This window comes from Camelus dromedarius, chromosome 3 (assembly GCF_036321535.1).
Source record: "Camelus dromedarius isolate mCamDro1 chromosome 3, mCamDro1.pat, whole genome shotgun sequence".
NCBI lineage: Eukaryota > Metazoa > Chordata > Mammalia > Artiodactyla > Camelidae > Camelus > Camelus dromedarius.
In genome coordinates this window covers 38,468,726-38,491,517 of record NC_087438.1, presented here as the reverse complement: position 1 = coordinate 38,491,517, position 22,792 = coordinate 38,468,726, and the positions used below count along the sequence as shown (strand labels likewise).

Sequence of the window (22,792 nt, the reverse complement as noted above, 5' to 3'; positions counted from 1 at the left end):
ATGCTCCTTTCCCAGGCTGTGTCAGTACAGTGCCACAGTGGTCACTGGACCCCCAACTTTAGATACAGGGACACATGATCTTCAGGTAACAGAGGCGATTTTTTAATACAACTAAGAGCTTTGACTCTGGAATGCAGTCAGGTATAAAGTCACTTACCTTAAAAGGTTACAAATATTGTTGGAGTTAACTCCTTAACCGAAGTCCAGAATCATATGTTGGAAACCCATAGCCCTAAGTGAAAATATATCTCCTGTCTCTAGTTCAAGCTCAGCACTGTGCCTAGGATTGTGGAAAAGGAAGGAAACAGAAATGGAAACAGACATCCTAGGACCAAAACTAATATCAATAGAAGGGAGATGAAAAAACTTCTCAGACCAAGACTGAGAAATTCAGGAATATAGTCTCTTAGATATTTATTGTAATCTCCAAAAAATAAAACAAGATAAACCCAAAGAACAAAAACCAGTTTCTATACAGAACTCACATACAAACTTAATACCTAGTAGAGCACATACAGTTCTTACACAATTAATTTCAGTAAAGAGAATGAAAACTTCACAATGTGAATACACTCAATAGCTTTAAACCCAGACAGGCGCTCCTGTGGACACACGAAGGGTCACAGGATTTGCTGTGCAGCAGTTTTCAAATCAACGTCACAATCACTACATGAAAGCATTAAGCTGTTACTCAATTTTTTCTCAAGAAGAGTTCCACAGTGCAGTCACTGAGAAGGAGCCAAAAGTGCCTGGTTACAAAGGAAGGTCTTCATCAGTGCACTTCCCAACGCCCTTTATGGGAAACACAGAACTGCAGAAAAATCTCTGGGCACACATCTGACTGGTTGACATTGCATTAGACAATGTCTTGTGGTTTGGTGCACGGGCAAAATGTCTACATCAGCTGTTCCAATGTGATTTCAGATTGATTTGTGTTTTGGGGCTGAGTCTGGGGCTGCTCAGCACAGAGGAATATGGCAAGGTAGCACCTTGTCTTCCTCATTGGGACAAAAACAGAGCCAAACTGGGGTAATTTCTTGGGTTTCCAAGGGCCAGTATGGCTCTCTGGAAAAAAAAAACAATGACCAATAGCTGCCAGCTCTGTCACCCTTCCATTCAAGGGAACAAACTGCAGTCTTTCCCACATACTTGCCTGGTACAGTCTCCTCTATCTAATATCCTCCTCCATGGAGCCATTCTTGACTCTTCCAGATCTTATAGGTCCTCCATTCTTCTTGCTCCTATGTCCTGACATAACTTAGCATTTAGACTATATCCTGGAATTTCGTTCCTTGTCCTTCCGTCAGCAAGCCCATCAGGGGCCAGAGCCATCCACCTCTTTCATGTTTCAGTCCCACAGCACTGAGCACACAGTATTCAGTAACTGTTGATGAGTAACTAAACATTTAAACACACCCTTAAATTATCATTCTAATGTTGGCTACCTGCTTACATTTGTTTCTTTTTTTAAATTTGGCACAAAGTTGTCACCAATCTCCGTTTCACCCACCTTCACTTGACTTCTTCAGTGGGTCTGAGAGCTGAGTACAGAATTTCAGGCTATCGCATGTAAAACAGGGCCACCCATCGCTGGTGGTAGCCCAGAGCCATTTAATGCGACTGGCACGTCCTCACATTTCAGTTTCAGGCAACTGCTATAGAGAGGCCTGAAGGGTTGATATGATGTCCAGATGGCCATGGTCATCTAAAACCAATGGCTCTTCATCATTTTTAGGGAAAAAGTCAACTTTTCTTCCTAAAGATATCATGATTTACTCTAAATGAAAAGGCAAAGCACAATATTAAAATGAGTGCTTTGCCTCAAAAATTGAAATGGCAAATAGGAGTTTAAAGTAGTTGGCCTACTTTAAACTTCATAGACATAAACACCTAAGAGTTTTTGATAATCCAGCTACCAGGCCTCATTTCTTGGTTTTTGCATCTCAGTGAAGTTCTAGGCCACCAATGATATTAACCAAGGGGTTTGAGGATGAACATATGAGTTTATGATGACTTACTAATGTGATTTAAGGATTCTGACCTGTTTATCACTAGTGTGGACAATTGAGACTTGAAAGTGAATATAACATTAGCCACCACCTAAAAAGACATCAATATTTTAGGATTCCCAGGATTGACACTTAAATTTCCAAACAAAATACAGAGTAACAATAAAATAGACATATAAAATATGAGTAAAAATTCTTAGATGAAAACATGATCAACATTTCAGAGAAAAATAAAAATGACTTTTCCTTATGTGCATATTTTTTCTTAGGTTTCTAAATTAGCCCCTTATAAATGGCTTAAGGAGAACTCTGAATTAAAGAAGGGAATGCCTACATAAATAAACGAACAGCCATTCTGTCTTGAAAATAAAATCCACAATTCTAAAAGGCAAAATTGACATATACTTGCAGATCCTAAATGTTCGGTCTTACAGGTAAAGACATACTTTGAAGTAGGCACAGAGGAATTTCACATGACACCAGTAGGTATTTACTGTATAAACTGCACCACTAGACAATACAGCTACAAGAAATAATTTGAGTAAGTCAAACAGCCATCGAAGCATCCCACACATTCATTACAATTCACTCTTTCACACTATTGTATATACACTGAGTAAGTCATTAAATATTGCACTTATTGGCCCATGAACCCTCAATTCTGAGGTGTTGAAAAATAGAAAACAAATCTATTTTTATAACATATTTCATGCAACATTTAAGACACTTCAGTTCCACAAACACCATTAAATAGTTGTACATTTGGACAGTTCAACGGTATCACATCACATCTTGACATTAACAATATATTAACAGGAATTACAGGAAGTTTTCATTCAGGACATATCCTAGGAGTGATGAGACAATGCATGGAGAACCATCATACTGATACAGGAAACAACCCCCAGACTTGACTCTTCTGAGGCGCATGGAACCACTAGACAGATGTAAGTTACCCTCACGTCCCTGAAAGGCCAGGTGTCTGCGGCTCATGTACCATCTGAGTCTTTAAGAACAGCATTCATGAGCCTAAGCAACCTCCAGCCCCAAACAACATGAATATGAAGCATTTCCACTAAGGAATAAAGCCACAGCCAACTCTCAGTTGTCCACAATGAAGTATGAACACAGGTGAATGAAATACACAGGTAACCGCCTTCCCCCCACCTCATGTCAGTAGTAAGGGCTGGTTGAAACTCTACCAATAACAGTGCTGGTGGGAGGTAAATGGTGAAACTTGAGTCTCATTTCCTATTCTGGGTCCTGTCATTCTGTGAGGATAGTGCTTTAAAAAGTGAAATGATCAAAAATCAAGAAGCAGAAAAGAGAACTGTAAATAGAAAGCCCAGTGGGCCCACTAGCCAGTTGATTTGCCCTTAATACTCAAGCTCTGACAGAGGCTTGGAAATAATTTCTTTTCTCTGGAACATCTGCAAAATATATTCTCTCTATCCTCTCTTTTCAATGGGAATTAGTTATGTGAACAGATACACAAATCAAATCAGTGTGAGGAATCTATTTTGTAGACCTTTTTCAGCAAATCCCAGTTACAGTTGGAGCGTAGTAAAAGCTCCCTTTTCTCTAGCACTGAGAAAGCACCATATGTGGACATTTCCCTTCATAGAAAAGGTATTTGTCTTTTATACACACTGAGTCTGTGCTGGGAGCGGCAACACTGGGTGAGTGTAAATCTTTTAATCTACTGAAGGGAAATATTTGACTGTGTGTCAAGCATTTCTGTAAAGGTGTTTAAGGAAAAAAAAACATTTATTTGTGAAATAACAATAGGTAGATATATTTAAAATAAATTCTCCAGACCTGTATTTGCCCCCTTAGGGAATATCATATTTTTAGGACCCAGAGCCCTTTACATACACTGCAGAGATAACAGAGAGGCTTTTTTTCTGGTTATAAATTTCATCTTTTACCCAGTTTGTTCCAATTTCAGAATATAAAATAGGTTTATGACTTTAACTGGCTTTGAGCAAAAATTTACCTATGAGGATTCTAAAAAGCCGACCCTAATGGTTCAGCTCATCAGAAGGACTTCAGCATTTTACGGTCAGGCCACTAAAGCACAGGTAGCGCACATACAAGCCACACAGAGCCGCAGAGGCTGCATCTCCCAGGGGGTGATTAGAAAAGCCACGTGGGTCTAGTTGCTCACATGGCACCCTGCCACAGCGCACTGAGTAGACACACCAAGGGACAAAGACTTCCAGTTCCCAGGCATGCGATCTTGACTTTAGAGAGAGAGGAGATTCTTCAGACAGAAAGACAAGGCTACCTCCCAAGGAAGCTGCACCAAAAACTCCTGATGGAGCATTACAGTAGTATATGAAAATTATTAAACCCTTTTTGGCCAAGAAGGTTTTTAATCATGATTTTAAGATTAGTTTTAGTTTTTCACATGCAGCTGCTGCTTCAGCCGTGGGATAACTTGGTAGAATCTGGGTATGTTCTTAATATAGTCCCACAAACGCCCCATGGTTGACTGAAAGATGGCATTGTACATCCTCGCCATGCACGAAGAGACACGTTGGATAAAAGCACGTTACAGTGAGCCACTGATTACTGACTGTCACGCTCCAAAAAGCAATGTTGCTTCATGGAAGTTCAGTTACTAGTAAACTGTATTTTACTTTTCAAAAAGAATACTGCATCCCTGAAAGTCTATTCTCAGCATAGATGTAGGTAAAATTGGAAGTTTAAATTGGTTTCCAAAAAGTAACTGATGAGCTAAGCAAAAGAACTATGATTAATCTGGATATGAGTTAAATAGGGGAAATAGATTTGTTTGTTGAGTATATAGACGTCATATGATGTGGGGTGTAGTTTTGTAGAATTTATAGTTCACATTTAACATAACAATGCTGCAGCTTTCTGCTATAACCCAAGGCATCATCAGAGATCCCTTTCCAAATAAAAATCTTAGCACTTATTTACCAGGCAGCAAAGGGATACTGATTTTAAGTGGGTCTAAGGAGGAGGTTAAAAGTTTATCAAGGCAGTGGAAGCTGTTCTGTGGGGGCAGTGGCAATGAACTAATTCACTGTCTGAAAGCAATTCTTCTTAGAAGCCATGAATATAATGCTAAATTGTAAATTGCCATCTTAAAACTTAAGGAATTTCATGTACCTACGACCTCCACTCACATCCCCAAAAGCTGAAATGAGGATCCACTCCACAGATGGCTGTATAGAGGAAACAATTTCCAGTCCAAGCTTTTATTTACTTAAGAACAGAAAGGAAGGCCCCCAAACCAAAGCTCTTGGAAGTATCTGCTCAAAACAAGCAAGGTTTGTTTGTAAAAGTAATTGGAGGGTTCGGGTGGTGAGGAAGTGGGTGGCAGATAAGAGAAGTTCAGACGTGAAACAGTTAATTCAGCTGCATCAAAGACAAAAGGTGGATGTCTACAATTTATAAACTAATACAAGCACATACTTTGTAAGGTGTCTTGTTCTTCTGAATACAAATTTAGTTAAGCCATTAGTATAAATGGTCTGGGTTATTTAAGCTGTTGGCACTTGGAGAGAATGTAGGAGGTACTGTGTGCATGCTGACCAAAAGGCAGAAAAACCTTGGCGCGGCCATGTTATAATTTACAAGTGATAGAGCTTGATGCCAATACAAGTTTGCTTAGTTAACCCTGGGCTGTTTCCTCTTTTGCCAAATTTGACGTTAAAACAAGGATCTCTTGATGAGATTAGGAATAGAGGATTTTCTCTCTTTCCATGTGTTTGACAGCAGGAGTACAGGTGCTTAATTCACTTGAGCTCTGTGACAATCCTTTCTGGAAACTTCTCACTTAGTGAAATTCACACCAGGGTGCGAGCTTCAGAACTTAGCATCAATTAGGTAGGCTTCACTTCCAGTGAGGTTTGTAAAGTAGAAGTTATCGAATGTTCTTGGCCATGAACCCAGGCTGTTGCTGTATCGTGCTCCTCTGACCGGCACCAAGCGGTTCAACCTGGGTGTGTCTGACGGGGTGTAAGAGGGCACTGGGCTTTGGTCTTCCGGTTCTAGGGCCGACTAATTTCAATAGCGATGAGTTCTTCAGCGGAGGACTTTACAAGAGGGCAAACTCAACTCTTCCCACTTTTCTACTCTCTCTCATTTTGCTTTGCATTTTACGATACTGCACCCATCAAGGTCCTTCTGAAGAAGCCATCTGAAACATCACACTTAGGTCCTTGACATCTGTATGTATGTATGTGAGATTGGGGCTGAGAGAGGAGGGGAAGGTCTTCCTGACTTTATTACTGCATATTAGATTATAAAAGTTAGCTTAACAACTATCTTTTAACATGGCCACTTTCTAGTCTAAGATATAGAAATACTACAATATCATGCAGACAGGCTTCTGCTTTGCACAGCCCCCAACTTCTCTTTCCCTTCACTTAATTTCTGTGGTTTCTGGAAGCTGGTTGCCCCATTAAAATCCAAAAAAGCATTAATGTTTTCTTGTCTTCATGAAGCCTGTCCTGCAGAGTGCCAAAGTGAAAATTTATTGCCAATTAGTGGATCACAAACTAAGAAGATGAGAAGTAAGAATGTGGGTATGCTTGAGATACCCCACATACTCTCTCCTCTAATGTTCATCTTCTAACTTACTAATCATGTATGTGACCTAGTTCCCTGACTTGCAGGCATTTATCCTCCAGAGATCACTTTGGATATATGCATCTTTCTCTCTCAATAGCCTTGTTCAATAAACTTGGACTCCATTCTTTCATAGGAAGTATCTGTTTTTGAAAAGAGAAAAAAAATCTTTATCATGATCACCAAAAAAGGGGAAAGTTCACCTATTAAAACTGTTCTTCCAAATCTGCCATCCGTGCCTGCTACCTTCTGAGAGTCCTAGCTGTCAACGGTGCTGGCGAGTGGTGTGGATGCCATGTTTCTCCTCAGTGCTCAGTTAGATAACTGATGGGATTGGTTTGCTTGTTATTCAAATGGTCTTCAGGAAATCTGAGTGTTCCTATGGTTTCCTTTTTCCTCTCCAATTGCTTATGGTGTCTTAAAGTATTTCTGGAACTCTCAGCTCTAAAGAGTATTCTGAGTAATTTAAGCATGTTTAACATTAATAGCCTTACAGAATGTGGATATGCCTTAAAAGAAGTATAAACACTTGGACTGAAAAATATTAGAGATGAAAATTATCTTTTCCTTAACCTGAGAACCATCAAGATACTGTTTAAGTAACTTGTAACTAGGAATAACCTAGGGAGGTGTGAGCAGAAGGCAGTGGTCTGTGAAGTAAGTCTACATCCTATGGGAAGAGGGGCTTCAGCTTGACCTCTGTTCCAAGAGTTGGTGATGGTTCTAGAAAGTTGGGGGGGGGGTCTGTGTTATGGGGGGAGGTCAGGCTTTGGAAATTCTACAGTTACTTATCCCCTTCTTGGTTCAGATGCTTGTCACATAACACATTCAGCAGATACCTCAGTCCATCAGAGCCCTCAGATTTGCAAAAAGTTGGGAGGAGCAGTCCTGGCTTAGGAATTCCTTCCTTAAGCATCTAAACTAAGATGACTATTCACTTCTAGTCAGGTAAATATTAATCTCTCAGGAAATTTGCAAGGGCATTAAACAACATTTCCATTTCTTTATAGTCAATGGTCTTCTTAATAACACTGAAAAGTAGATTTATTTCCTGAACTGTAGATTGACCAGAGCCATGACAGTATCCCTAGTCATAAATAAAATTTCCACTTGATTTTCAATTAAGAATAGAGCAAATAAGGTCTCTGAGATCTCCGCCAGCCCATACCACACACATAACCAATTCCTTGGTTCTCATCCCTACAGGTGAAAAGCAGAATTTGAACCCATGGCACAGAAGTCAGTTGCACTGAAATTATAATTGGAGGTCCCAGCAGTTGCTTAATCTAAGAAATCTGAAACACAAAGAGCCTAGAAGACAGGTAACAAATCACATGCAAATACCAGATGTTTGTAAATGGATAGTCCTTACAAATTTAAGATCACATATTCGCCACATATTAACAGAGGAAATCTCCCCAGAATTGAATGCATGTATGAGCCACTGACATCGATTTCCCTCCAATAATTATTAGGCAGTATAAGTGAAGGCTAATCGACCATTTATAAATGCTGTTTTTAGCAACCAACCCTCCGGAGCTGCCTGTGTGGGGACATTAACAGCCACAGCTGGGCTGCGGTGGAGGTGGGGTGTCCTTGAGTCTCGTGTTCTGCTTCGCCGCAGTGAGGGCTGGGTCAGTCTCCAAACTCTCTGACATTTTGTCGCAGATGATATCCACGAGGCGCTCAAATGTCTGCTTGACGTTAATGTTATCCTTGGCACTTGTTTCAAAAAACTCAAAACCTGGAAGAAACATAGGGAAACCACAGCTTAGTTATTTCATACTGTTGCTGAAATTAAACGGGACTCGGTGACGGTGGGGCAGTAGTGGCTGGTGGATTTGGTTTGGGTGAGAAATGAGAGGCAGGCATGAGATGCCATTTGGACAAAGGCTACAATCTTGTGAGCCATTAATCAAGAATGAGAGTTATAAAGTAGAATTACTGACAGTCCCATCTTATTCTCTTTAGACAACAAACAAACAAACAAACAAAAAAACAACCTTGGCAGGAGTTAGTAATTACCGAGTCTGTCTCTGCCATCTCTTCCCCCATGACCTGGCTCACCATGTAGCCTCTTCCAGTCTTTTCTAGGACTAGTGTTACTTAGCATTTTTTGTTTTCTGTCTATTTCAGGTTGTACCAAAATCATTAAGAAAGGTTGTACCAAAATCACTATGCTCCTGAACTCCAGCATAATCCAGCTCCAGCTTTTTCCCTGTCTGTCCTACTGCTGCCTCGGGAAGTGTTTGCAGGTAAGCCTCTGGTAAATTTCCAGTATTTAGCTGGACACTAACTGGACACAAGGTGGCACTAAAGAATCACTGGATTTACTTTAAGTGTGCTTCAGCCTCCTTAAAGAAATTTTTGAGTGGTATTAGCCTAACAGTCCTCCAGGGCTTTGTATATACCATTGCATCTAGCTACTGGTGCTGAGTTTGCCATAGCTTCCGTTATCTGTCAGCAGCAATGTTTTTAATCAACATCTGGAAAAGGACAATGATAGATTTCAAATGAACTGCCACAAGTGCAAGAAGGTACAAAAGAAGTCAGTGACAGATGCATGCTTCTCCTGATGTGTCACTGTACCTGGGCAGAAGCAGCCTTAGGAGCTACTCTGTACCCAATCTTATCACTCTCTATTGTTTGCATTCACATTCCACGAGCTGAGCTTGCCTGACAGTTGCCATGACAACCTCCCCACTAGGCCAGAGATTGCTCTGGTCCGTTCCAGGGATGTTGATTTAGGAGGTATTGGGCTAAAACACAGAAATGCTTTCCTAATCCATTCTGAATTTTACACCCTATAAATCCTTCCGGTTACATCTGGCCCTATCTGTGAGGAGCCACATGGATTCAGAATGATGAAATCATGTGATTTCATCCCAGCTCCTGGGGCCAAAGAAGAAAAAAAAAAAAAAAAGGCTTAATATTTTGCATGCATGTCAAAAATGCACTTATACCCAGAAATACTTATTTTCTTAAGCAGTACTGGAGAGAGGAACAATGAAAAGCATTTTTGGGGAATTAAAGTTTCTTAATTAAGATAGATGACTGTATCTGAGCTTGAATTTCATTCGTTACTAGCTATTGTGTATTCTGTTGTCAAAATCCAAGTGAATAACCCACACGATTTGAGCTGAAGGAGTAAGAATGAGTGGAGCCAAGTTCTATAAAAAAGCAGTGGACATATTATTTCAAGGCCTCTGTGGCTTGTATTTCTCTTTCATTTGTCTCTGGACAATGCTTATATGTAGAGCACTCTTAAATTCTGCATTTCTTTACAGAAAAGGCGATCTGGCATTAGCAGAATTCTCTTTCCTAATATTTGCAGTCTGTAGGGCTGGATCATTCACCTTTCAGCGATTCGATCCAGTTTTTGGAAAGAGCAATAGCTTAGATCCATTCTTGCCTAGAAGTCGGAACTACTTGTATCCTTGTGGGGCTTTTCTCGGTGGTAACAGGAGGGTGCTTTAAGCCATGAGAGGACCAAACCCCACTGAGGTCAAGATACCAAGATGAGACTTTAGGGAAAAGCATTCCATAATTTGGCACAAAGATTTCACTTACAAGTTCAATTCTCTCACCTCTTATGCTGACACGTCTAATTAGCATAATCTGGGAAGAGCACTGAACTTGAAGGGTATCAGTAAAGATCTGGTCATTGTAAAAACAAACAAAAAAAAGTAATTCATACAAACATTTGTCAAATGTGGGCTTTGAGACACAAAATGCTGCTGGTGTACAACTTGAGGTCAGTAAAATGATCTTTGATGCCAAGAGCCAGAATGCTTCCACCCTCTTGACCTTAACCTGGAACCCCAGGAAGATATGGCCACTAAGGAGAGAGTGTGCCTGGGAGAGAACATCATATTAGAACAGCCCTCCAGAAGACCTGGAGAAAGAGATGCCAGACTGCGGTGAGGGGGATGAAGCAGCAGGAGGATGGCAGCTCTAGACACACTAGCACTAATTACTGGCCTTATGACCATGGGAGATGTTTTTATTCTCATGTTCCTTATTTATGACATTTGTCTTCCTTAGCTTATAGGGTGATCGTTAGGCTCAAATGAGAAAATGTGTGTCACAGTGCTGCGAACTAAAAATTTGCACACGTTGGCCAGCTAACTCTGGATTAAATCACGAGCCGCTGCAGCCCCTGAGTTCTGACACATCCTGAAAGGAGTTCAGGATGGAGGTCAGAAATAAGGCACTCTGTGCTCTGGGAAAACTGGCCGAACAGGCCTTCAGATAGCTAGATATGTACAGGACAAGATTTTATGAACCCAGTTCTTGTGTCTCCTCTTATCTAGAAAGGCACTAAAATTACTGGTGACATCTGCTCCTCGTGACTAGCAGCAAGCCTCCACCTAAATACACGCTTGACTCACTGAAATCGAACATAATACTGAGTGTTCCCCCTGCCTCCTTGGAACAGTTTCTCAGAGCTTTCTGAGATGCTGTCTCCAGGGCTATAGACTTTTTGTCCCAAATAAAACTTAACCCACAATTCTCACGTTGTGTGATTTTTCAGTTGACAGTTTTGTCGAAGGGACCCAGAGCAGACTTCTCCCCTTTGCACCCATCCACCTCCTCGGGAAGTCCAGATGAAGTCGGGTGAGTTGCTCCTGGTTCTCGAATCTCCCATATTGGTTGATGAGCCTGAGTTTTCGTTGGTGGTGTATCCAGGTACCTGGCCCTCCAGTTGAGAGACACTAGAGGGAAATCCCCACCCAGTGGAGAGGTGCTGGATGGGGCCTGGTTGAAAGATGCCAGGGTCTGTACTGAGTAGTTAGGTAAGAGGCTAAGGTGACACTTTTCCTCAACTTGGCTACCTCAACTGAATTTGTCAGGGACAAAATTTCACTTTTATCCCTGACAAATTCAACTTTAAAATGGGAACTAGAGTCTTTCAGAGAAATGAGGGGTGTCAGAAAACAACCTCCCACTAACACCCCAGCCAGATTCATGTAGTACTTGCAAGTACCTACTTAACTGGGGAAATTATACTAAAGGAGATCTCAATCTAAAATGGCCAAATTAGGGTTCCTTTAATATTCTAAAATTGATATTTTTGTGTGCATAGTTAGAAAAAGCTGGCTGTAAGATCAAACATACTGAATGGAATGCTTACGTGATTGGTAGTTAGAAGCTTCTGAAAGAGGAAATCATAAAGTAAAGTAAACTGCTTGACACTATATTGGAATTTAAAGAGGCCACTAGCACTGACACTCTCTCCCTCTGCTCCTCCGCCGTATCCTTTTCTATCTGAATTGCCTAGTGCAGACGCTGCCTCTTCCACCTCCTGCTTTTCCCTCTTCCCCTGTGAAGGAGGATGAAAAAATCAGAGGTGATTATAGCTCCCTTTAAGGAGAAACCTATTACAGGGAGAGGTCAACTGTCTTCGGTGCTTACGTATACACCCTGGACCTGAGCAGGACTTACAGCCTTGGCTAAGGAATTTCAGTCCAAGGTAGGATCCATTGGGATTTGCTAAGGAGGTTGAGTTAACCACCTGGACCTATGAGCTTGGGTTTTCAGATCTATGTCAATTAGTTTTTGAAAGCAAAGCAAGGGAATGGACAGAGAAAGCAGGTTGTAAGCAACCTCTAATGGACTTTGAATTACATAGTCCACAGGCTCGCACTGACTGCAAGGAATTAGCTCAAAAATTACTCAAACTTACTCCAGAGCTTTTCCAAACAACTGCAGACTAGACAGAGATTGGGCAGTGCAAGCAAAGACCTGATGAACCAATTTTGGACTGTCACAAAAGGTTTTAAGCAATATTCTGGCTTGACGGCTGAATCATTCTCTAATCACCAAAATGATCCTTTATCTTTTAGAAGGCTTGGATGAGGAATTGACTACTTTAGTCAAAGGACACAATCTAGGTTGGTCTGTATTGCCTATGAACACCCTTGTTACACTGGCTTACCAACTTTTCAAGACCATTAAAAAGAAAGAAAAGGGGATATTTACAAAAATCATGAACCTTCAATTGTGCCAGTTAAGTACTCAATGCCAGTAGACAGTTAACCGATCCCTGTTCAATAGAGAAAACCAAAGGTTGCTTTTACTGCAGAAAACCAGGGCATCAGAAAATAAATTGTAAGTTAAGGAGAAGCCTAGAAGGAAAACTGGATTTTACACTGGAATTTCGAGTTAAACCAGAATAGGGCTGCTCCAAGGGAACATGGGGAGTCTTTTCCCTTCTCCTCTCAACACTCTAGAAGTAGAAATGATTATACAAGGAGAAACAAAGCCCTGATAGATGCAGTTACCTTTAGAATTCTCCTTAAGGGAAGTCACTCCTTTTTTTCTAGTAGAAAGTGCTCCCATTCACCTGATAGGCAGAGATTTCTTAGAAACTATGAAGCCCCTTTCCTTTACTCTTCAGGGAGAAATGTTTCTAGATCTAAAGGACCAATCAGACTTCCATCATCATATAGTGTTTGTGACCCATGACGAGGATGCCACTGAGCAAGACAAATTACTAGGGCTAGTACCTTAAGAATTATGGGCACTCGATTTTAGCGACATTGTACATCACCCATTAAAATACTCCTCATTCTGTACTGCCACACCCCCCTACCTTACTCATATTCCTAAAAGCAGAGACTTCTTTTCTGTGATAGATCTCTGTAGCACTTTTTAGTATTCCTGTAGAGCCAGATGATCAGTATCGTTTTTTTGCCACTACTTGGAATGAGAGGCAATATACATGGACTGTAATGCCACAGGGCTATACTGAAAGCCCCACTTTCTTCTCCCAGATACTAAAAGCAGACCTAGAAAACCTTATCAGAATTCTGACACTGAGGGAACAAGTCCTAGGAAACTTGCTTTTCTCTCTCTGTGCCTTAAGACCAGGGCTCTCAGGAATTTTTATCTCATCTAAACCATCTCTAATTCCTGAGAGTACAGGAAAGAAGCTTTTAAGATTTAACCTATTCCAACTGAAACTAGTGACTTTCATATTGTAATACCTGATCCATGATGACCAAGTTTAGAAAATGAAACTGACATCTTTGTGTCTGTATGTCTATGCATATATTACATATGTCCTTACCTTTGAATGGTAGTATTAAAATTAATTTGTAAATGAGCTCTACTTAATTGACTTAAAGGAATTTAAGCATTTATATAAATTCTCAGAAATATAAAAGGAAACTGGCCAGAATGAATTTTAGGTTCATGGGAAATACTGAAAATTAAATTAATACCTGGTGTTAAGGTTTGCTGATTTAATTAACAGACATGTCTTTAGTAATTGCTTATTTCTTAAGTTTTCACTAAAATTGAGATTTTTAAGAGTTGAGGATTCTATTTTAAAAATTTAATTAAAGGTAGGTTTGTTCTATAGCTGGTTGTTTCTGGATGGAGAAAAATAGGGGCAAATTATATGGATACACAAAGTGATAAAAGGTTTGTGGAAAAGGAACCCTAAGAAGAGAGCTTTGTGCATGATCAGGATTGGTTAAATTTAGATTTAATTTAAAAATTAAAAGGATTTGGTTGTTAAAAGTAAGCTGGTGCAAAACTTGAAAAGACTTAAAAATGTTGATCTGTTTTTGACAACAGAGTATAAAGTTTCTTTTATTTTTAATTGCCAAGCTGTTATAACTTTCCATATTTGCCCTTGCCAACGTGGTAATAAGACATTTCAAAGGGAGTAAGTATTGTTTCACAGTGACCTATGATCCTATCTGACCAAGTGTTTTAAAACCTTTTTGATATTTTTTTTGACAAACTTCCCAAATCAAATTTTAGTGAAGTTGCTTTGACGTCTGGCTAACTAACTTCAGGATGCTTCAAAGGGCCCCTGAAACATCCCCAAAAGAGATATTAAACTAATTAGGTTCATTTGGTATGTTAAATTGCATGGGAAGTATTGTCAAATAAGTACTCTTCTTAGGTTATATTAGGAAAAAATTTTAATATAGATATTCTAGAAATACAGAACTATTAAAAATCTGATATATCCTGGTAAAATGCTATCAGTCATAATTCTAGTTATTATCTTAAAATGTTATATGTCACCGTAGTACTCAAGTTTCTTGTCAATTGCATTGTAATCAAGTTTTTATGCCTTAAGTATTTTACCATTCGTAGATAGTTATGTTTACTCCGATGCCTTTGCAAAATGCCTCCTCTTCAAGAAGGTTTACAGAAAAGACTGTTTTGATAAGTACAGGTTTCTGATACCATAATGTTGAACTGGGTAAGAAATAAAAGAATTCTATTGGAAAACCTGATGGCTTCATAAAACTTGACAAAAGGATTAGTGACATAGGACTGAGTGGACCGGTGAATAATGGTTATAATTTTTATGGTTCCTGTCTGAAACATTACTGGCTTTTAATCTGTGTTTTGCAAATATAAAGTTAAGCTAATTATGACTCAGCAATTTGGTAAATTATACCTATGTAAGCAGACATCGTTCCAATCTCTGGAGGGATCAGACAGAGAGAAAACTCTCAGGTTCCCAGTGGCTTTATCAGATAAATTAGGAACACCACCTTCTAATAGGTATAGGAATCTCAAGGTATTTGGGGACCTCGAAAATAAAAGAATTCACCTAAATCTGTAAGGCAAAATCTGTGACAAGCCCTAGACGCGGCTTTCCTGGCCCTAGGCGACCTTACTTATGAAAAGTTCCAGCACAGCCAGTTTGAAACAGCCTATATGATCAAATAATAAGACTTAATTTGTGGATAAATTAATCTTGATTTGACTATAGTTGCTAAAAATGAGGGTAAATTTAGAGAGAAAAAGATTATGATTCAGTGAATATTAAATTCTAGCTTTGTTAATGGAGGTCTGTATTTATGGCCTAAGAGTCACTTCCCAGATAGTTCCTTTTTGTTTGTTATATTACTGTAAAGTTTAATTAAATTATTAAAAGCACACTCTTTTTGGGTGAAGATCTGATGCCCCAGGACCTGCAACCAGGAGACTATGCATACTGGAAAAGACACAATTTAAGGACTATCTCCAGCCTAGACAAAAGGACCTTTATCAGGTACTCTTAACTAGCTCATGCACAGTGCAACTGAAGGGAATTGACTCTTGGATTAATATCTCCACTTACAAAAGGCCTCTGCACTGGACTGGCCTACAGAGAGGAAAATCACCCCAAAACAATGCTCAAACAAAAGGAGAATCTACCAGACCAGGATGAGAATAAGATAACATCGGAGGTAGACAGCTGACCCAAGACACCAGACCAGGCCTGTACACCAATTACCTTGATAATTGCTCACACCTTCACTTATGAACTAAATGTATTTCACAATCTTATGCACAGTTAAACTTCATCCAATTGTTAGGTTTATGGTCAGTTACCTACATCTAGTACTTCTGGGTTACCTTGGGTTTCCCCCACTCCAAGGCTCTAACTAGATAGCCCTTAGAAAATGTATTCTAGCAGAAAGAAATTATAGGTGGGATCCCCTCACCTGGCTAATTAATAATACCTGCTCTAAGCCTGGCCATAAATATAAGAAAATTCATAAGGTCACTCAAGCCATTCAAAGCAACAAGCAAATTTCAGCCAAAGAATATAACCTCCCTCAATTATGGGAAGGACCTATATGGTTAATACCAGGCTATGGTCATTTAAGTTTAAACTTAAGTTTACGCTGGGAAAAATTAAACTCTACTAAGGACACCCACTCTAATAACACTAGGAAATCTGGGCATCTTATGAACAGTGCCCGTGTAACAGCTCCCTTAAAGATAAAGGCTGGTACAGAACAGACTAAATCAGATGACCTGGGGATACACTGGGCCACACCTAATGGATGTTCCTGCCTTAAATTCTTACTTATGACTTTACTAATATTGTTAACTATATTATTTGTATTTTGCTTATTTTACAAAATTATTGTTTCTTGCATTGCCAAATGTGTGACTGAGCCTCTGAAAAAATAATGACTAGGCGACTTGACCATGAAAACAGCAATACTGGTAACAAAGCAACATATATAACAGGTACTATTTAAAACACTATACATTGTATTTTCTACAATTTCCTGCTAAGGAAACAGGCACCAAATGGCCGAGTACTTTGCTCAAATGTTTACTTAATCAGCCTGTCACAGTGGCAAAGCTGGCATTTGATCTATTAACATGGACACTCTTGCTCCCTCAGATACTCTGCAGAAGCTCCTGTTAGAATTTCCAATTCAACTGGAACCAGTGTCAATTAATGTAACAAACTTTCATCAATTTAAATAATTAGAAAGCCATTAACTAGATTTAACACTGCCAGTGAACCTAACGAAACCTTTTTTCTTCTTAGTGATTCCAAAGGTACCCTGATATTTTGTGCTGCTTTAGATCATCAAGGTGGCCATCAGGGCAGCTCTATCTCTAGAGAGAATTATATAAAAGGTTCTGGAAATTAGCCTTCCTTTCATTGACCTCGGTTCTGTTCATCATAAATGAGATATTCAGGATTGAAATCAACATCAGTATTTTAGCATCTAATTGTTTGGATTCAGGGCAAAGCGAGTTGACTATACAATAAGTGATTCTCCACCCAGGGAACTCAGTATCTTCATCCGAGCAATTCTGTATAAGACCACACCCCACACCTATATGTGTCCATGGTATTTAAAGCTCATGGACTAAATCCTAACCCCAAATTCAAATACTTTAGTCTTTATTCTTCCACTGAGTCATGGTTGGATTTTATGGTTACTATTAGCTCCCAATAGAACATACGAACTTCCACTATAGCAACATGACTTTGTTCTTGGAAATATGTAACCTCTCATCCATACACAGGAATGTGAGTAGAAAGCCAGCATGTCAATCAGTAATGTGTAGGAAGCAGTCTTTCATAGAACTTTAAGGATCACTTCCAACTTCCAATTTACCAGACAGGGCAGTAAGGTTCAGCAGTTCAAATAAGTAGCCCAAGGTCACACAGCAAGCTGACTGTGAAGGCTGACAGAGATTCCCCTAATGAATAGGTTACTGATTTAGCCTCCAGACTTGGACACCTGTCCCTCTGACGGCATCACCCGGTATTAATAATTTCAGCATACACACGTCAGTGAACACTTTCAATTTATAACCATCCTTTCCCACTTCTCTCTTGAGGAGAAAAGCCTTGAATAAGTATTTTAAAAGGCTCCCTAGGTTTCTTATGTACGTGGCAGGCTGAGATTCACTAGCCTCTGTACACCCATGTTCATTACAGCATCATTCACAGTAGCCCAGAGGTGGACGCTAACCCAAGTATCCATCAACTGATGAATGGATGAACAAGATGTGGTATAGACATACACTGGACTACATTACTCAGCCTTAAAATGGAAATTCTGACATACCACACAGATGTACTCGGGAATTAATCCATGTGAAATAAACCAGTCACAAGAAACCCCCCAAATATTGTATGATTTCACTTACATGAGTCAAATTCAAAGTGACTGAAAGTGGAATGGTGGTAGCCAGTGCTGAAGGGAGGGGAAAACAGTCATTGTTTAACAGGTATAGAGGTTTACTTTTGCAAAATGAAATGAATTCCGAAATTTATCCATTTCCCCTAGGTTGTTTAATTTGTTGGCATATAATTGCTCATGGCAGTCTCTTACAATCCTTTGTATTTCTGCTTTTTTCTCTTACAGAGTCTAAATAGGTTTGTTGATTTCCAAGAATCATCTCTTACTTTTTCATCTTTTCCATTTTTTTAGTCACTACATTTATTTCCACTCTGCTATTTGTTAATTCTTTCTTCCTGCTAATATTGGACTTTGTTCTTTCTTATTTTTCTAGTTTCTTGAGGTGTAAAGTTTGACTTCTTTTTTTTAGTATCTTGATATAGGCATTTATCACTAAGATTTTTTTAAATTTTGGTAAAATATGCTAAGATGGTAAAGTTTATGTTGCATAACAAAGTGAATACATGCTGAACTGTATGCCTAACATAAAGTTTACCAAGCTTCTTAATATTATTAGCAGAAGGAAGGAATTAAAGATCACAGTGGAAATAAATTTCTAGAAACACGTAATCTACCAAGGCTGACTCGTGAATAAATAGTCTGAACAGACCAATTACTAGTAAGGAAATTGGATCAGTCATCAAAAACCTCCCAACAAAAGGTCAGGACCAGATGGCTTCACTGGTGAATTCTACCAAACATTTGAAGAAGAATTAATACTAACACTTTTAACAGTTCATTTCATGAGGCCAGCATTCCCCTGATACCAAAACCAGACAAGGACACAAGAAAATTAAGGCCAACATCCCTGAAGAATATGGATGTAAAAATACTCAACAAAATATTATCAAACTGAATTCAACAATACATTAAAAGAATTATGCAACATGATCAAGTGAGATTTACTCTAGGGATGCAAGGATGATTCAACATCTGCCTATCAGTCAACATGAACAAAATGAAGGATGAAAATCATCTGACAAAATTCAACATCCATTTATGATTTAAAAAAAACTCTTACAAAGTGGTTATAGAAAGACTGTAGTTCAGCATAATAAAGGCCATATGTGACAAGCCCACAGCTAACATCATACTCCAAGGTGAAAAACTGAAAGCTTTTCCTCTAAGATCAGGAATAACAGAGAAATACCATTTATTGCCACTCTGATTCAATATGGTACTGGAAGTATTCATCAGAGACATTAGACAAGAAAAAGGGAATGATAGGCATCCAAATTGGAAAGGAAAAGGTAAAACGGCCACTACCTGAAGATGACACTAAAGACTCCACAAAATGGTAGGACTAATAAACAAATTGAGTAGTTTAAGGACACAAAATATACAAAAATATGTTGTGTTTGCATATACTAACAACAAATTATCAGAGAAATTTTTAAAAATCCCATTTACAATTACATCAGAAAAGAATAAAATACCTAGGGATAAATTTAATCAAGGAGGTAAAAAATGTGTACACTGAACTGTAATGTTAATGTAATGCAGACATTACTGGAAAAAGTTGAAGACACAAATGGAAAGGTATTTTATGCTTACAGGTTCAAAGAATTAATATTGTTATAATGTCCATACTACCCAAAGCAATCTACAGATTCAATGCAATCCCTATCAAAATTCCAATGGCATTTTTCACAGAAATATAATAAATAATCCTCAAATTTATGTGAAACCACAAAAAACCCCTTAAAATAGCCAAAGCAATCATGAGCAAGAACAAAGCTAGAGTAATCAAAACAGTATTTTGTGGCATGAAAACAGACCCAGATCAATGGAAAAGAGTCCAAGAATAGAACTGTGCACATGTGGTCAATTAATTTACAACAAAGGAGTCAAGAATATACAATTGGGAAAGGACAGTCTTTTTAATAAGTGGTGCTGAGAAAACTGGACCATTAACTTACACTATATACAAAAAGTAACTCAAATGATCAAAGATTTGAACATAAGACCTAAAGCTATTAAACTCCTAGAAGAAAACATGAGCAGTAAACTCCTTGACATCAGTCCTGGTGATGATATTTTAGATCTGACTCCAAAAGCAAAGGCAAATAAAGCAAAAATAAACAAGTGGGACTAAAACTAAACAGCTTCTAAAAAAAACCAACAAAATGAAAAGGTAACAATAGCAAAAAAAAAAAAAAAAAAAACCTAATGAGCAGAGGATCTAAACAGATGTTTTTCCAATAGACATACCGCTGGTCAATAGGTACATGAAAAGATGCTCAACATCACTAATCACCAGGGAAATGCAAATCAAAGCCACAGTGAGCCATCACCTCATACCTTTCAGAATGGCTATTATGAAACATATAAGAAATAGCAAGTATTGGTGAGAATGTGGAGTCTATTGAGTCAGGAGAAAAGGGAACACTTGTGTACTGTGGGTGAGAATGTAAATTTTGCATCCACTATGGAAAACAGTATGAGGTTCCTCAAAAGTAGAAGTACTGTATGATCCAGCAGTTCCACTGCTGGGTACTCATCTGAAGAAAACAAGCACTAACTAGAAAAAAACATGCACCCTCATGTTCACAGCAGCATAATTCACAGTAGCCAAGATGCAGAAACAACCTAAGAGCACACACATGGGTGAATAAATAAAGAAGATGTGATACACACAGATTATGGAATATTATGCAGCCACAAAAAGATGAAATCTTGCCATTTACAACAACATGGATGGACCTGGAGGGCATTATGCTAAGTGAAATAAGTCAAACAGAATGACAAATACTGTATGATCTCATTTATATGTGGAATAAAAAAGATATAGTTGAAAGAGACAGAACAGATTGGTGGTTGCTGGAGGCAGGGATGGGGGATGTAGGCAAAAACGGTGAAGGTCAAAGGGTATATACTTTAGGTTATAAGATACTGACTATCCTTACACACTGCTGAGTGTAAAATGATGTAGCCTCTGGAAAACATGCTGGCAGTTCCCCAAATGGTTAAAAATAGCTACTGTATGACCCAGCAATTGCACTTCCAGGTACATTACCAAGAGAAATGAAAACATAAGTCCACACAACTCTTGCTAAATAGCAATTTCTGTGCAGGAGTTATAATAACCAACAAGTGGAAATGGCCTGAGTGTCCATCAACTAATGAAAGGGTAAATAAAATGTGGTATATGCAATCCAAATAATGGAATATCATTCTGCTATAAGATGCACTGATACAGGCTACAATGTAGATAAACCTTGTAAACCTTGAAAACATTGTGCTAAGTGAAAGAAGTCAGACACAAAGGACTACACAGTGTATGGTTCCATTTGTATGAAATGTCCAAAACAGGCAAATCTATCTAGTCAGGAGAACAGAGAGCGATTCCTAATGAGCATGAGGTTTCTTTCTGGGGTGATGAAAACTGATTATGGTAAAGGTTGCATAGTTCTGTGAAAATTGATTGTGCTAAATGAGTGAATTGCATAGTATGTGAATTATACCTCAATAGGTGGTTATATTTTTTTTAAAAAAAGAATCAGTGTTCTAAATAATGAGAATGTATGTTGTCCTAAGAGATCTCTCCAGAAGGAATCCCCATGCCCTACTGGGGAAACCATTCCACTGATAGAGGATTCTGTCAATCAGAAAATGCACCTCATGCCCAACACAAACCTTTCAAACAGGAATTCAAGTCCAGTATTAGATGCCAGGTCAGCTGCTTACTGGGGAGGGCATTTGAATACATTCTGGTGAACATGAGGAACCCCGACCGCACTCGGCTTGGCTGCTGCCCCCTACTCTCTCTGCTCAGCTCCCTGAAGGTCCAGTGAGTGCCGGGTCCCAGAGAAGTGTGGCACTTCTGCTCATCAAGGTGGCAGGGTCCCGTCTGGCACTTGAAGAGTACCGAAATGTCACAGCATCCAACACAACACTCTATTCTCCTTTCATTTGCACTGCGTTAGTGGTAGTAATTACAACCCAGGTATTGAGCACTTACTACCTTCTCAGCCTTTTGTCCAGTGCATTGAAAACACTTACAGGCAACAATTTATTCCCACATATCAATGGCTCTGCCATGTGCAATACTGTTTGTTTGCATAAAATGTTCTGGGGAGTTATTTAGGGAAAACCCTAAACACCATTTGGAGAGAGAAAAAAATTATGACTGTTCTTTCTTTCTATAAAAATAATAGTGCAGTAAATGATTTTCATCTCTAATTGTTAAAAAATCTATGCTGTGTCCTGGGGTTTCTATTCCCAAACTAGAAAATGGGAAGAGTCTATTTCCAGATTCTAGTTGCAGTTCCAATGTCTTACCTTCCCTTTCCTGTGCAATTGGCTGAACCAGAGCAGCAAATAAAGGTCATTCTGTTGCCAGGGGGGTGACATTTAGGCCAGGATCTGGGATTGCTGAGCAGCAGGACAAGCTATCGTATTAGCTTGTTCCCTGCTGAGCCCCAGCCTGGAGACAGACTTCAGGAGGAGGAATGGATAAGGGTTTTGACCCACTTGCCTGAAGAAGGGCCACAGAACACAGACCAAAGCTGGAGGAAAGGGAGAATGGGAGCTTAGCCAAAGGTTTGTGTTGCTAAAATAAAAGGTCAAATATTTTAGTCTTTGAACCCTTGCCCTTAGCCAGGCCTGAGCGGATGGCAGCTCTCTCCTGCTTTGTCAGTATTCTGCAACTATGCAAGGATCATTCTAAGGGTTGACAAATCCTGCTCAGTGTAGAGGTTTCCTCCCCATCCTTTTTTCTCCAGA

At 39.2% G+C, this 22,792-nt stretch overlaps 1 protein-coding gene and 1 long non-coding RNA gene across 3 annotated transcripts in view; one reads left to right on the top strand and one right to left on the bottom strand.

Moving 5' to 3' along the window:
• Positions 1–389: 389 nt before the first annotated feature.
• RAB3C (RAB3C, member RAS oncogene family) overlaps positions 390–22,792 on the bottom strand; it is a 255,243-nt gene continuing 232,840 nt past the window's right edge. For both annotated transcript variants that reach the window (XM_010974889.3, XM_010974888.3), the window contains exon 5: positions 390–8,355. In XM_010974889.3, the coding sequence (XP_010973191.1) occupies positions 8,168–8,355 (188 nt within the window). In that variant the 3' untranslated portion in view covers positions 390–8,167. The remainder of the gene's footprint in view (positions 8,356–22,792) is intronic.
• LOC116150763 (uncharacterized) overlaps positions 7,884–22,792 on the top strand; it is an 80,807-nt gene continuing 65,898 nt past the window's right edge. The window contains exons 1-3 of the long non-coding RNA XR_004134507.2: positions 7,884–7,933; positions 8,748–8,866; positions 11,146–11,228. This is a non-coding gene — a long non-coding RNA (uncharacterized LOC116150763). The remainder of the gene's footprint in view (positions 7,934–8,747; positions 8,867–11,145; positions 11,229–22,792) is intronic.